At 62.2% G+C, this 15038-nt stretch overlaps 1 protein-coding gene across 1 annotated transcript; it reads right to left on the reverse strand.

The window, feature by feature from the left end:
• Positions 1-304: 304 nt before the first annotated feature.
• On the reverse strand, positions 305-14322 carry SLC6A9 (solute carrier family 6 member 9). Its single transcript, XM_015870240.1, has 14 exons — positions 14117-14322; positions 11959-12085; positions 5396-5552; positions 5153-5284; positions 4333-4585; positions 4129-4261; positions 3722-3856; positions 3542-3645; positions 3236-3473; positions 2932-3066; positions 2494-2593; positions 2303-2403; positions 2020-2190; positions 305-1829 (listed from the first exon to the last, which is right to left on the reverse strand). Exons 2-14 carry the CDS (start codon positions 11986-11988, stop codon positions 1617-1619), a joined length of 1902 nt encoding a protein of 633 aa, XP_015725726.1. The 5' UTR covers positions 11989-12085; positions 14117-14322; the 3' UTR covers positions 305-1616.
• Positions 14323-15038: the final 716 nt, after the last annotated feature.

The following is a 15038-nucleotide window of genomic DNA, read 5'->3' on the forward strand; positions in this document are numbered from 1 at the left end:
GTGGTGCCTGCTGGGCCAAGAGGTGGAAGTGAACAGCTTTGTAGCTTCAAGTCAAGGTGGGGCACAACCCCTGTATCTCTCCAGCTGGGGGCTATGGGACAAGGTCCCTGGTCCCTGCTTTCTGCCCTCCCCACCCTCAGTGCTGGCCCCTCCTTGGTGTCACCTGTCCTGCAGAGGGCCCTGCTACCCATCCTGGCTGCTCAGTGTTACCCACCTGAGGGGAAAAGGATGCAGCCAAGGGAAATGATCTGCTCCTACTGTCCCCCTCCCTGGGTCCCCAAGAAAAGGCACAGCATGACACAGACACAGGAATATAAATCTCATTAAAATCTAGGATACTTTAGAAGTCTACACCGGGAGAGACACTGGCACAGGCAGCGCTACCCAGGGACGCGCGCGTTATTGCTAACAATTAGAGGTGAACAGTAGCGTCGTGACACATGGGGCAGGGCATGGGCACCATGCAGGAAACCACACCACTCCGCCGCATCTGACGGGGGTCGGGGCTCGGGACAGGGCCACGGGAGCTGGAACATCCTTGCTGGGGCTCAGCGCCCTGCTGCCCTTCGCCGTATCCCCACCACGCTGCATCCCCGTGCGAGTCTCAGGGCACAGGGCGCACGGCGCTGGCTGGCAGGGAAGCGGCTGGGGTGGGAAGGTCCCATCCTCCCCCAAACTGAGAGCTACAGCACTTGGGCTGTAGTTGGAAGACAGATTGAAAATCGCCTGGCCTTCCCAGCGCATCCTGCTCCACTAATACTGTTTGGGGACAAAGCGTACCCAAAAGATGGCTTGGAGCGAGTGGGCTGCCTCAGCCCTCCACACCTCCCTCGGTACCTCTCGCTAGCAGCAGCTGAGGGACAGTCCACCCTGCTCCCCCTTAGCACCATGGAAGGTCCCCAGCCTGCGCCAGGCAGCGGGGCCACCAGGCACCCACGCTGCCCATGGCTGCACCCAGCTTTGCTGGGACACCCGCAGCCCCCAGCACGGGGTGTGCTGCATGGACGGGGTTGTGCACACCCTGTGTGCGCAATGCACAGTGTGCCTCCTGCACAGCTGCAGGTACTGAGTGTGCGTGCCCATGTGCGTGGGGTATGTACTCGCCCACACGCACGCGTGCCTTAAGTGCTTGTACCGTGTGCGGCTGGTGCAGGCAGCGTGCTCACCCCATTCCCCCCTGTGCTCCATGCACCGCTGGGGGGTCCCTGCCGCATCACCCCCTGCCACCATGGCCCTGCGGGACCAAGCCCAGGAGATTTGTGTCATATCCCAGGTACAGTGCCCCCATAGTGTCCCCACTCCCACCCGGTGCCCTCTCCACCTGCGCGGCCTGAGGGTGCCAGTCCCCTGCAAAGTGCCTCTGGCTCCCGGCCCTCCCAGGGCTGTGCCCTCTCCTCTCTCGTCCCAGCATCGCACATTAAGGTTACCGTAAACATGGGGGTTAACAAACGCCACAGAGGGGAGGGGGTTAACCGGAGAGGAGGTCGGGGGTCTCGGGGATGGTCGCTGAGAGCCCCCCGCCATCCGGTGCGGCCTGGAGCCAGGCTCCGCCAGCGGAAGGTGCGAAAGTGTCACCGCGCGGGAGGGGTTAGAGGGGGTGCGGGGACGGCGGGGGGTCACAGTCTGGAGTCCTGGCTGTGAGCAGAGCCGTTGCTGCCCTGTGCGGGGGATGCAGCCACGGCCTCGTTCCGTGCTTTCTCTGGGTGCAGGGGCTGCACCTCCAGGTGGGACTCGGTGGAGGGGCTGAATACTGGGGCGTAGCGCCCGCTGCGGTGCTCTGCCAGCGCTGGGCCCCAGTCCTTGCTTGCCTTGGTTGCGTTTTTCAAGCGCTAGAGAGAAACGGAGATGATGGGGGACAAGGTCAGCATCTCCATCACACCTTGCCCCAGCTGCCCCAGCAGCCCCCCTCCATCCCATGGGTGCTGCCTGCATACAGTGGGATGCTGAAAGCTCCAGGGTAAGGGATAGCCTTGTGGGTAGCCCCTAGGTGGGACATGGGGACCGGCCTCAGTCACCCACCTCCAGTAGTGTGTCCCCCTCAGAGTGACACACTTTGTAGATGGCGTAGATAGGGATGCAGATGACTGAAGAAAGTGCCATGAGGAAACCGATGCTGATGGCCCAGGTAGGATAGACGTACTCGTTGTAGGAAATGGGTCTGTACTGGATCACTGTGAAGACCAGGATGAACTGGGGAGGGACAGGCAAGATCAGCTGTTGCGGAGCAGCCAGCCCTGCTCTGTGCCCCCCACACCTGTGCCCCACCTCCCACAGCCCCATGCCCCCTGGTTGCGATGCTCACAAAGATGATGGCAGGTGAGATGAAGCGCCAGCAGATCTGGAAGAAGAGTGGCGGTGGGAAGCCCAGCATCATCTCAATGTCCTTAAAGTAGTTGCGGTGCCCTGTGGGGACAGGTGGCTGTCAGCCCCCATGGTGGGACCCTCACACATGTCACACCTCAAACTGCTGGCACACAGTCATGGGAGACCTACCGTAGATGTACATGATGGCAACACACATGATGCAAGAGATGACGACCAGGGAGAAGCTGGCAGCATAGTTGTCCATCAGCAGCAGCCAATAGATGCCCGCCTGCGAGAGGGATGCGTTGGAGTGGCACTTCCATAGCAACACCCTGCCTGGGTTCCACCGCAGTTGATATGGCAACAGTAAGCCCTGGGTGTCACTACCACCATGGGCTGTCATGGCAACAAGGCAATCACCAATAGCACTGTTATGACAATGGCCAGTTGCCACTGCTTGACATGACACGACTGGTGCCACCACGGTCACACAGCAACACCAGGCCACAAGAACCAAAAGCGGTGGTTACGGCAATGGTGCTGATTTAGTCCACTGTGTCAGTATGGTGAGGTCACCATGGCAGTGGTGCGGGCCCCTGTCCCTGTTGGGACCTTAAGACACCCTACCTGTGTGGTGAGTGGGATGCCCAGCAGGAAGCCTGCCACAGCCACCCCCAGTGTCACAAAGGTCTTCCTGCGGATGATCCATTCATTGCCCACCTCATCCACAATGGCTGTGACCAGCGTCTCCAGTAGGCAGAACTGTGTGTGGGTAGAGAGGGCAGCATGTCAGCTGGGAACCACCACCCCACCCCCCAGCATATCACCCTGGCCCCATATCACATCACTCCATCCCCACCGCATCACCCTTCACTCATCACATCACTCCAGCCTCAACACGTCACCTTCACCCCACCACCTTGTAATCTACCTGTGTGCCCAGCCCCAGGAGGATGAGCATGAAGAAGAAGAGGATGGACCAAAGTGGAGAAATAGGCAGTAGGGTGAGGGCCTCAGGATAGGCGACGAAGGCCAAGCCAGGGCCATGGTCGGCCACCTTGGAGATATCCACACCCAGGTGGTTGGCCATGAAGCCCAGCACGGAGAAGATGACAAAGCCGGCGAAGAAGCTGGTGGCGCAGTTGGTGATGCTGATGATGATGCTGTCCCTGTTGGAAGAGATGGGTCAGGTCCAACAGTGGGGTTGGAGAGCAGCGGAGGGCCGGGTGGCACTCACCGGTAGCAGTTGTTGTGGAACTTGTTGTAGGAGGCCATGGAGAGCAGCCCCCCGAAGCCAATGCCCAGCGAGTAGAAGATCTGCGAGGCTGCATCACCCCACACCTGCACCCAAGGAAAGGGTCAGCACCAGCACCATGGCACAGACCCCCCACCCCCACCGCTCCTTGATCCTGCTCACCTTGGCATCGAGGATCTTGTCCCACTGTGGGGTCAGGTAGTACATGATGCCAGTGAGGGCCCCTTCCAGTGTGATGCCGCGCACGAAGAGGATGGTGAGCACCACATAGGGGAATGTGGCCGTGAAGTACACCACCTGTGGGGAGGGATCTTAGTGCGTGGGGCCATGGGCAGGATGGGGCTCTGGGCCAAGTGTTGGTGGGGCTATGGACCATGGAAGGAGTGCCCATGACCACATGGGAAGAGCTGTGCCCAGAAGGGGCATGGCCACATCTGCAATGGGAGACACGTTCCCAACAGGGGAAGGGCTGCAAGGAAAGGATGCGCGGCCAAACACAGAGGAGTGTGGCTATGGGGGCACGGTCATGCCCAGAAGGATGCACGGCCTAGAGGGGGAGCAGGTGGTACCTTCCCCGAGGACTTGACGCCCTTGATGAGGCAGAGGAAGACGACGACCCAGGAGACACCGAGGCAGCCCAGGAGGGGCAGCCGCACCTCACCCAGGTTCCCGATGTCATCTGAGAGGTTGAGCACGTACCTCCTGTAGGGGGGGACAGCGAAGTCAGTGGGGCTCCATCACCACTGCCCACCACCTGTTCCCAACCCCAGTACCTCCAGTACTCCTTGCTGGGGCTGGTGCGCTTCTGGGTGGCATTGAAGAGGCGGGTGAGGTTGACAGCAGCATGGCTGGAGAGGTTCCCGTCCAACACCCCCACGCAGTCGGGCGTGTTCCAGGCGTTGCTGCAGTACGTCCAGGGCAGCACACGCGTCATGGACACAAAGAAGTAGTAGAAGGCAATACAGATCACCACGTTGTAGTAGATCCCGATGTATGTGGACACCACCATCATCCCGTAGCCCACGCCTGGGAACAGCACCGGGGAGGGGTGAGCGGCACGGCGCGGGCAGCATGGGCAGTCACGGCTGGGGGCGGGTGGCAATAGGGTGAGAAACATGCAGGATGCAGGGTCTTCCTTAGGGCATGTGGGGTGTAGTGCTTGCAAAGCTGCAGGCAACCCCTTGTGGTCTGCAGAGCTGGAGGCTGGAACAGCCATGGTAACTCAGGGGCTGCAGGAGCCTGGACAGTGCCATGCTACAACATGGACATGCACCGTGAGTTGAGCACACCATGGTTGCCCACATACCTCTACGGGGATGGCACATGGCAGTCATATTTGGTGTGTGCAGGGATGTGTGTGGAATGCTGCAGGGAATGCTTGTGTGCAAGGTGTGCAGAGTGCCAGGAAGGCTGTGTGTGCAGGGGGTGCAGCATGCCCTGGGGGTTACACAGGGAACAGAGTGTGTGTGTGTGCACAGGCAGTGCCGTACAAGGCACGGAGGGCAGCAAAAGCTGTAGGTGCCTGAGTGGGGCTGTACAGCGTGCAGGAGCTGTGTGCAGGGCACACACTGGTGGGGGTGGGCAGCCCCTTACCTTTGAACATGGGGCTGACCCTCCAGACACCGAGACAGCCCTGGCTGGCGAATTGCCCGAAGGAGAGCTCCATGAAGAAGAGAGGGATGCCACAGAACACCAACATGATGAAATAGGGGAACATGAAGGCACCTGGCAGGCACAAACCGCAGTGTGAGCACGCAGCACCCTGCACCCCCCAGCACAGCTCAGCAGCCCCAGCCCCCTTGGGCCCTCCAAACCCCATCTCCCCATAACACCCACCTCCTCCATTGCGGTAGCACAGGTAGGGGAAGCGCCAGACGTTTCCCAGCCCCACGGCGTAGCCCACGCTGGTCAGCACGAACTCGATCTGGTTGCCCCAGTTGCCACGTTTGACGCTCTTGTCCTGCTTACTGCGCTCTCCGGGCACGGCGCCGTTCTGCGGAGAGATGCCATGGGGAGCCTCAGCTGGGGAGGGCACCCTTACTGGCCCCATTGGAGGGGTGACAGCCGCTGAGAGGGGCTGGGTGGCCCCCTGCATCCTGCCCCATCCATCCCCAGCATGGGCTGCCCTGTGCCGGCACCCCCCCACCATGCACGCACAGTGCCAAGGAGCGGGGGGGAAGCCCCCCCTGCCCCACGCCAGCCCCGATGAATAGCTCTCCCCGGAGCCCGGCTGCAGGGAAGGAAGAGCCTGCAAGTCATACAAAGCAGGCTCGGGCGCCTGAGCACAAAGGGACCTCTGTTCCAGTTCCCCCACCCCTCGCGCCTGACAAGAGGGGCCCCGCTGGGTGGCCACTGCCCATGGCTGGAGGGGACCAACAGACCCCCTGGGCTGCGCCACGAGGTGAGAGCCCCAGGATGGGAGTGGGGTGCAGTGATGGCAGCACACGGAGGCTTCTCCCACCCCAGGAAAGGTGTTCTGGAGCAGCTGCCATCCTGTGCGTGATGGACAACCCCTGAGCCCAGTGTTCCTTATCATAGGGTGCTGAATGGGGGGAGGAGGGGGGCACAATGATGGGGTGCAAGAATGGGAGCTTTGTGCAGGCTGTGACAATGCCAGCTCACACTGAGGACAATGACAACAAAGGGGACAACAAAGGAAATGGGTGCCCATCACATCCTGTGGAGATGGCACCCGTGGCCGTGGGCTCACACCAACATCCTGGGCTGAGGGCAGGCGATGCTTCAGAGGACTGCGATGCACCTCCAAATCCTCCCACCTCACCTAAAGCTGGACAGCGGGCATATGGGATGGGAGCAGCGTGGGGTGCTGGGTTCTGCACCCCCCCACGCCCCCTGCCATCTCCAAGCAGGGCCACAAATGGAGCCGTCGCTTCAGATCTGCTCACGCCGGCGGGGTGCGGGCAGCAGGCGCGGTGCACCAAACCGTGTCATTCGATTAGGGCCGGCGCAGGCGGGACGTGATGCCCGGCGACTCCGGCACCGCGCTGCCAAACAAAGCCATCTGCTGCGAGCGGGGCCTGCACGCGCCGGGGGCGGCGGGGGGGCTGCGGAGGCAGTGGGATGTACAGGAGTGCCATGGGGGTGATTTGGGGTCGGGATATAGGGGTGATATGCTGGCTGTGCCCAGCCAGGACACCGGAGTACCCATGCCCATGGTACCCCTCAGATGTCCCCGCATCACTCATTAGTACTGGGTGAAAGTACCTGGACCAGGGTGGGGGTTTTCTCATTGGGTCCTGGGGGTCCCCACGTGTGGGGTGGCACTGTCCCCACACTAGGATGCATTTGAGCAGGTTGATCCTATTGGGAAGCTCTGACAATGCCGCCGAGATGCCTGCACTAACAAGCCTTGCTCAGCTTAATGAACAGCGCAGCTGGCAGAGGGGGGGCAACACTCCAGCCTCAATGGGAACAGGTTTTAGGGGGGGTCGGAGAGGGGGAGGGTGCTGCATGAATCCAGTACAGCCAAGTGCCCAAAGGGGACCTCAGCCCCATCCAAAACCTGGAAGGTCTGTCCGCTCTACTCCCTCTGTTTGGGTGACCTTCACCCGCTGCCTCTATGGGGCACCCCAATGTTAAGGCCCCGGCACCACTGCACTGAGAGCATTGGTCCTCTGGCACCCCACTCTGCAGCACAGGGCTTGGGCACACGTGTCCCCAATCAAATGACAGCCACACGTGTGCCCATGCATGCACACGTGTGCACACGCATGCATGCTCACCCATCAGCCCACTACAAGCACCCCCCCAGTCTAGGAAGGTTACCCTGTCCTTTACACTCATTAACCACCCAGCTGCATGGCATAAAGGGGCGACCCAAATGCCTGGAAGATGAACCTCCTCCCGACTTCACATTGTAAGTTTGGGACGCTACGTGGGGCAAGGAATCAGGATTCTACTTCCACTCCCTAAAATTTTCTATGGATGTGCAGCCCCAAGTGCATACATGGAGGGGACCCCAGGCATTTGGGGTGCACAGGGCACCCTTATTCCTGGGGATGCATGGTTAAAGCATTGCTGGTTCCTACAGTGCGGGCACCATCCATCACAGTGCCTGGCACTGTAGCCTTTTTCATGCTAAGCAGTGCTGCTGCTCACAATGGCAGCTTGGCTGGGGTGCCCGGATGCCCCCCACTTCCCAAAGGGGCCATCCCTTCCTCTTGATTTATAGCTGGGAAGCCAATGGCTGCGGGGGAGTCCTTCCGGCAGCGGGCGTCACGTGGGGAGGTGTCTCTGTGGGGCAATGAGTGGAGGCAGAGCACCTGGGGACCTCACTGGATCTGTTTTGTGGTTTCCCACAATATATATTAAATCGTCTCCATGGGGCTATGCCAGTCCATGAGAAATGCCCATGAGGCACCTGCCTTATCAACCCCACCTGGATCAGGGTAGGGAGAGGGGGCAGCTTGTATCTAAGTGCCCTCATTGGGTGCCAAGGCTGCTTCAGTGCCAAGTGGGGTGTCAGACACCCCCCTGATGTCGTTAGTCTGACACCACTGCCAGGCTGTGTGGGGCTGGAGCTGCCAGAAGATATACAGAGCTCTTACTTGCTTACAGCAGCCACAGCAGCATTACTAAGGCTTCCCCAAGGATAAGCAGGGCAGCCCCCACCCTGGGGAAGGGTCTCCAGGGATGGAGTGACTAAGAAAAGGATCCCAGGAGCAGAAGGATGGAGCCAATGGGAAAGAGATTTTCTTGGTGCCCTCACCCACCAGCTGGGACTCCTGGGTGCCGATGGAAGAGGGGCACCCTATAACTACCCCAGGTACCCAGGCCCTGCTCTCACCTCCCCACTGACCTGCTGGCAGGGACGGGGTGTCCCCACCTGCCCTTGGCTGTCACCTGGGGGGCCAGGCAGGCCGGCTCCATGCGACCCCATCTTCATCAGCACCTCTGGCTCCTGCACAGCAGCAGCTGCTTGCCTGCGTCCCCCTGCCCGCTGCCTCCAGCACTTGGCATCACGTCCCACTCAGCCCCTTTGCCCACGAGCCATGTCCCCGCCAGTCAGGGGGGGCAGGAAAGGGAGGCACAGCGTGCAGCTCACATCCTGCTTAATGAGGCCTCATTAGTGGGGTCCAGCTGTTTGCAGCAGGCACGCTCCAGCAGGCAGAGCTGCCCTCCCTGCGGGATTCATCCTGCCCACGCAGTCTCTGGCTCCTTCCCACACCGCAGTGCTGGCCACGTCCCCTCACTGTCCCTCATGTGCTGGCTTGTTCCCATGCTCCCAGCCCCAGACAGATGTTCCGGCCCAGTTCCCATCACAGGGATGCCATTCAGCCTCATACACCCACCCCATGTGTGTGGGCACACCTGGGACCTGGTACAGCCCAACATGGGGATGGGGCACTGGGACAAGCCTGCCCGATGGCACAGCCCCAACCTGGTCCCACACCGCCTCATCCCAACGTCATCCAACATCATGGGGTCTCTACAGCCATCGTCACAAGGTCACTGCCCCGAGGGGGGACCATCTGCCTGGCAAGAGGGCTGCACCACAAACCTCCCTACCACCCAGGCACCCCACAGCCCCACTGCTCAACCCTCAGCCCCACGCTGCCCAGGGTGGGCCAGGACCCTCAGCAAGGTGCTGCATCTCATGGGGAGCCCCATGGCGATGCCCAGGGTGTCCCAGCTGCTCACAGCCCTGCACCACGGCTGGGGAGCACAGCCAAGGCGGCAGCAAGGCGTGATGGTGTGCTGAAGGCAGGGGGACGGGCGGGCTCTTTCAGGAGACCATCTGCGGTCCGGGCAGCAGCAGCTGCGGGCGCACACGTGAAAGGCACACGTGTGTGGGGCGGGCACTCGGCTCCCAACACTGCATCCTGCGCTTGTCCCCATCCCCATCCTGCATGGGATGCTCCCAGGCCAGGGGATGACCCTCAGTGCCAGCCCTTGTGCCATGACCACATGTCTTTCTCTGGGCACCCTCTGTGTCCCCCCCACTCCACACAGTGTCCCTCAGTCGGTCGTCGCCAACATGTCCCATGCTGAGCCACAAGAGTCAGCAAGAGCAGACACCTGGTGGCACCTGCAGCCCTGTACCAGCTGATGGGAGCATCAGGGTCCTCTTACCCGCATAGCTCCTGGCCACCCCGACCCCAAGCCCAGGGTAAGGACAGCGCCTGGGGACCAACCAGGTGCCACCATCCCTTAGCCAGGCACTCCGCACTGGAGCTGCCTTCCTCCGGCCCCATTCTCATGGCACGGACACGATTCTCCTGGGGCGCTCAGGCAGAAAAATCCCCCGCTGGCCCCCCCAGCACTGCCCCTTGTTATTCCAGGAAGGGCTCCCACAGCCAAGAGCCACTTCCGCGGCTCCACACACTGCTGGCCCCCCTGCTTGGGACTGGCGGCACAGCACTGCTGGGGGTGTCTGCAATGGGCAGGGCCCCTCCAGCTCCATAACTCCAAGGAGCACAGTGCCAGCCATGCCCCCCAAATGTGGGACGGCAGATGGCAGGAGCCCACCTGAGCCATGCACCCTCACCCCCAGCCCAAACGCTGCCTGTGCCAGCAAAGCTGCACTGCAAGTCAGGAGCCACTGGCACGGCTGGAGCCCAGACAAAGTGCTCTGGCGAGAACAAAACAAAATGTCCTTAAAGGACAGACGGGGAGAGGCTGTCACCCCCCTGTTCGGCCACACAGGGATTGAACCAGCTGCTGGAGCTGCTCTGCATCCTATTGCCTGTCGGGCACCCACCGCCCAACGGCACAGCATTCCCGTCATACCAGGACTGCCAGGTAAGCACAGATCTGAAAGTACAGCACTGCTGCACATCCTGCAGCCAGAACACGGAGAGCTTCAGCCATCTCTGTCACCCTGTCCTCCCCCAGGGTGGGCACCCTGAGCCCCATCGTGCATCCTCCTGCCCCGGAGGCTGTGTATGGCACAGGCACAACAACATGATTGAGCCGTGGGACCCTGTCCCGTCACGGGAGCTGCACCTGCTGGCAGGGATTAGAGGGCAGGACCAGGGCAGCGCTTTGCCAGGCTGTTTGCACAGTGCTGGAGGCAGGCCAAGGAGATTAGCTCCCTTCCCCAATGACCCAGAAAGCTCCGTAGCCAAGGTCCTGTCCTGTAGCACCTCACCCCAGGGTGCTCACAGCTGGTCCAGCACAGGGATGGTCCAGCAGCAGGGATGCTCCCATGATCTCTGTTATCTTCCCAGTGCCACTGCACTCTGCATCCACCCAGCTAGCGATGCCCCTTGCTCCGCAAATAGGGGAATAGAGCCCGTGGGACAAGGCTGTCAGCACAACATGTGCCATGCCCTGTGGTCACCCCTCTGTCCCCAGCACACCCTGGCCCCGAGGTGAGCCGGACAAAGATACAGCAGTAAGTCAAAGATTGATCACGAGCAGGTGGGTGCTCCTGCTGCCAGGCTCACCCCACTGCATCGCTAGGACTGCTCCAGTGAGGGCAAGGGACGCAGCAGTGGCAGAGACACGGAGCTCGTGGCAAATGTCACCCACGCACAGGTGCACCGATGCAGCTCAATAAGGAACAGCAGAGCCCTGACTGAGCTTGGTGATGTCTTCTGCACCTCCTTATTCCTAACTGTGGCACAGCAGGAGCAGAGCTGGGGTCCTGCTGAGGGGCCACACCGGGACAAGCAGCATGGAGCCGCACACACACGCGTGCTGGAAGTGCCTGCTGGAGCATGCTGCTCCCCTGGCTCCCAGCTTCCCAGGGAAGTGCTGGCTATGGGCCCTCTGGCTGGAGCGTGCAGCTATTTCGGGAAGCCCCCCAGGAAGGGGAGGGCTCTGCGATCATGCTGGCACCACAGCTCGGTTCTCATCTATTGGGGAAAAGGCAGAAGCCCGGCCCAGTGTGCGCTCACCTGCCAGATGCAGGATGCTCGGGGCAGCAGAGCTCCAGATCCCTGTCCTCATGACCAGGCAGGGACAGCAGTGATAGTCATGGGGCCATTGCACTGCACACACCTGCACCTGGACATCAGAGCTGTGTGCATGGAGCTGAGGACAGAGGATCGGTGCCCAGCCAGACCTGGCTGTACCTACATCCTATCTCACTGTGTGCTCTGCCAGGCAGAGACACCAGCAGGGAGGATGCTCAGGGTGACAGCCCTGCTCCCTTCCACTGTAGGACCATGTGTCTGGACTCAGAGCATGCACAGCTTTCCCGCCTTCATGTGGAGAGCTGGGGCTGCTGATAAAGCAGCAGAACGCCTGAGCTGGGCGATAGCATCTCCAGGCACAGCAGGATGCCACACCCGGAGCCTCATGAGCAGCGAGCGATCGACCCTCAGCAGCACCGGCACCAAACCCAGCACCAAACCCCATAGCAGCCCTGGTGTCCCACTCCCTTGCTCTGGGTCCGGCGCAGGGGCTCCCAGTGCCCGTATCGCAGCACTCACCAGCAGCCCCTCGCTGCACTTCTCGGCCATCCCTGGAGGCTGGAGCGCGATGCCAGCTGCCCGCTGCAAGGTTCCTGTCTCTCCGTCGCGCTGGCACTCACACGCTTCAATCCACTGTCAGAGCAAGCTGTGTAGAGGAGGGGAGAGAAAGCAAGAGGGACGTGACTGGTAGGGTGGGCACTTCCCCGCCCCAGAGCCCCCCCAGCCTCCATCCGGGAAGCTATGTGCCAAGGGGGCTGCCCCATACCTGACTGCAGGGTAGTGAGGAGCGGAGCTGGGGTCCCTCCTCGCTCCCACCCCTCCAGCCCCTCCAAACCCCCCAGCACCGCCACCATCGCAGCTCCTAGGTCTTTCCCAATAAGTGGTTTAAAGATTTACCCACTGGGACAGACGACCTTGTGGGCAGCTGGCAGCTGGATGGGCTTTGGGACCCCTGCACGCTGTCCCCCAGCAAGAGCCGGAGCTGAAGTGGCTGCAGTGGGTGGCAGAGCCGGGACTGGGCGCTGAGCGGGGCCAGCACAGGGCTCAGCTGCCGCAGAGAACACAGATGGGAACCGATTGCCTTCTGCCCCGGTGCGTCGCGGGCACGTGCGGCACAGGGGGGCTGAGCTGTGGGCTCTGCCAGGGCCAGGTGCTGCTGCAGCAGGCGTGGGAGGGGGATGCAGCCCCACAGATATTGCTTCTGTGCCATTCTTGGGGTGCTGAGGCTGGGGGGCACCTCGATCAGACCACCCCAGGTCACTTATCCACGCCACAGCGCCGATTTGTGAAGATCTCATATTAGCACCCCATGCCTTTGCTGGCTGGGAAAGGACCCCCAGTCCAGGGGTCTCCAATGGGGGCTGAGTACCCCACACTGCTGTGGGTCTACAGCAATCAGCTGAGGGGCACGAGGCCCTGAAGCCATTGAGAGAGAGCGTGGGTGGCAGAGATAAAGGGCAGGAGGCCAGGGGACATGGGGCAAGCCCCCAGCCCTGGCTGCAGCCCCTCAGGCACAAGCAGGCTGCAGCTCACAGATACCACTGCCAAACCCCTCCCAGGGTGGACAGCATTTCTCTGGGGGGACAAAATACCGTCACTGTGAGGGGAGGGCAAGCCCTGCTCCCTGTGTGCCATGGGAATCTGTCAGAAGCGAGGGGCCAGTGGACAGATCTCCTTCCCACAGTTCACCTATCATCATAAGCCAAAGGCTGCCCACCCTGCAGCCCTGAATGCACCCCGGGAACCCGTCACCTGCCTGTCACCACAAAGGGCCCATGGGAAGAGCTGCCACTCCCCCAGGGGTCTGCCAGGCCCCGATAAGCCGAGCTGGGTGTCTGTGCAGATGCTGCGGTTCGCCGCTGAGCACCCCGCTAACCAGGCACGGCACCGGCAGGGATGCAGACCGCAGGGATGCCACCGTGCAGCATCCTCTGGGCACGGGGTGACCCAGGATGCTGTGACAGCCCAGAGCGCCCATACGCCGACCCGGGATGGTGTCACACGGGGTCACGTCGTGTCACCGCAGAACCCGGGTCACTCTCCCACGGGATGTGGCACCCGGGGCACCCAGCGCGGCCGCTGCCACCTGCGAAGCCCTTTCCACCAGCATCATCCCCATCGCTGCCGGGACCCAACGGCGGAATACAGAGGCCGGCTCGCCCCGCACCCCGCATGGAGCCCCGGCCGCGATGCGATGCGCCCGGTGCGGCACGGCGGCGGCGGCGGGGGGGCCCGGTTACATCAGCCGCCACGTGGTGGCTGCTCCGCCGTTCCGCCGCCCCGCCCCGGCACATGCCCGTGGAAAATTACCGCCAGCCCCCGGCCCCGACACCGGCCCGGGCCGCCCCGCTCCCCGCCGCCCCCCCTCCGGTCCCCCGGCACCGCGCCGGGCGGCCCCGCGCCGCCCCCGCTCCGGGAGAGCAACAGATGCGGGACCGCCCCGCATCCCGCTGCCGCTGTCCCGACGCCGGGGCCGCTCCCGGTACCGATCGCGGTGTCCCCGACCCCGCTGGGCCCCACCGCCTCCCCCGGCCCCACGGCTTCCCCCAGCCCGACCGCCGCCCCCAGCCCCGCAACCTCCGGAGCCCCGCACTGGTGCGATCCCGCGCTCCCATCGCGGTTCTCTCGCTGCCACCGGGCCGAACCGAGCAATCGATGCCGAGGTGTGCTCCCTTACCGTGCCCATGCCGCCGCCCGGCCCCTCCCGCCGCACCGGGTGGGCCCACGGAGGCGCCGCCGCGCCGCACCCGGTCCGCCGCCGGTACCGATACCGGTGAGCTCCAGGCCCAGTGCCCGGTGCCACCGCCGGTGCTGCCGAGTTAATGAAAGTTTGGAGGTCGGTGGGGGCTGGCACCGCCTCTCGCCCCCGCCGCCGCGCTCCGCCTCCCGGCGCCTCCGCGCTCCCCAGCGGTTTGCTCCGGTACCGGCATCGGGGGTAGCGGGGGCACCGGGCACGCATAGACACGCGTGAACGCCCATGTACAACAATGCACATACATGTTGGAGCGTGCACACGCATGCACACGCGTGCACGTGGAGCCCTCAGGCTCGTGGGCCCCACGCAGGCTCATGCATGCAGACATGGGCATGTGTGGGCCACACAGGCACCGGCAGCCTCAGATGGGGCAAGCACACTCATGCACACGTTCACACCCAGCAGCACAGCGCAGAGCTGCACACTGCAAAGGGCAGTGGGAGCTGAGAGAGATGCATGTGAGCAAGTAGCGTGAGTGTGGTATACACGTGTGTGCACATACGTGTGTATGTATGTTCCCTTTTAGAGTGTCCGTGCATATGCGTGCTGCAGGAGCTGTGTGTGCACATCTGTACATGTGTACTTACGTGTGCATGTGTGTACACACATCTATATGCATTGCATACATAAGTGTACTTATGCACACACATGCAAACCTCTGCGCCTGTATGTGTGAATACAAATACATGCACGGACATATACGCGTGTGTAGAAGCACATGAGTGTGCACACATGTACCTACTGACAAATCTCTCCATGTGCATGTGTGCACATGTGTGTGCAGCCAGCGCTCGCCCCCGCAGCCCGGGCTCACCAGATGTTTCCAGTAAGGCATGACGGGTTC

This window comes from Coturnix japonica, chromosome 8 (assembly GCF_001577835.2).
Source record: "Coturnix japonica isolate 7356 chromosome 8, Coturnix japonica 2.1, whole genome shotgun sequence".
Classification (NCBI taxonomy): domain Eukaryota; kingdom Metazoa; phylum Chordata; class Aves; order Galliformes; family Phasianidae; genus Coturnix; species Coturnix japonica.

Bases quoted from the DNA above. Each gene is read 5' to 3' on its own strand.
- SLC6A9 (XM_015870240.1), bottom strand. From the start codon at position 11,988: ATGGCCGAGAAGTGCAGCGAGGGGCTGCTG. The intron at 4,586-5,152 runs GTAAGGGGCTGC...TGCTGTTCCCAG, and splicing joins GGTCAGCCCCATGTTCAAAG to GCGTGGGCTACGGGATGATG. The intron at 3,857-4,128 runs GTACCACCTGCT...CCCTCCCCACAG, and splicing joins GCGTCAAGTCCTCGGGGAAG to GTGGTGTACTTCACGGCCAC.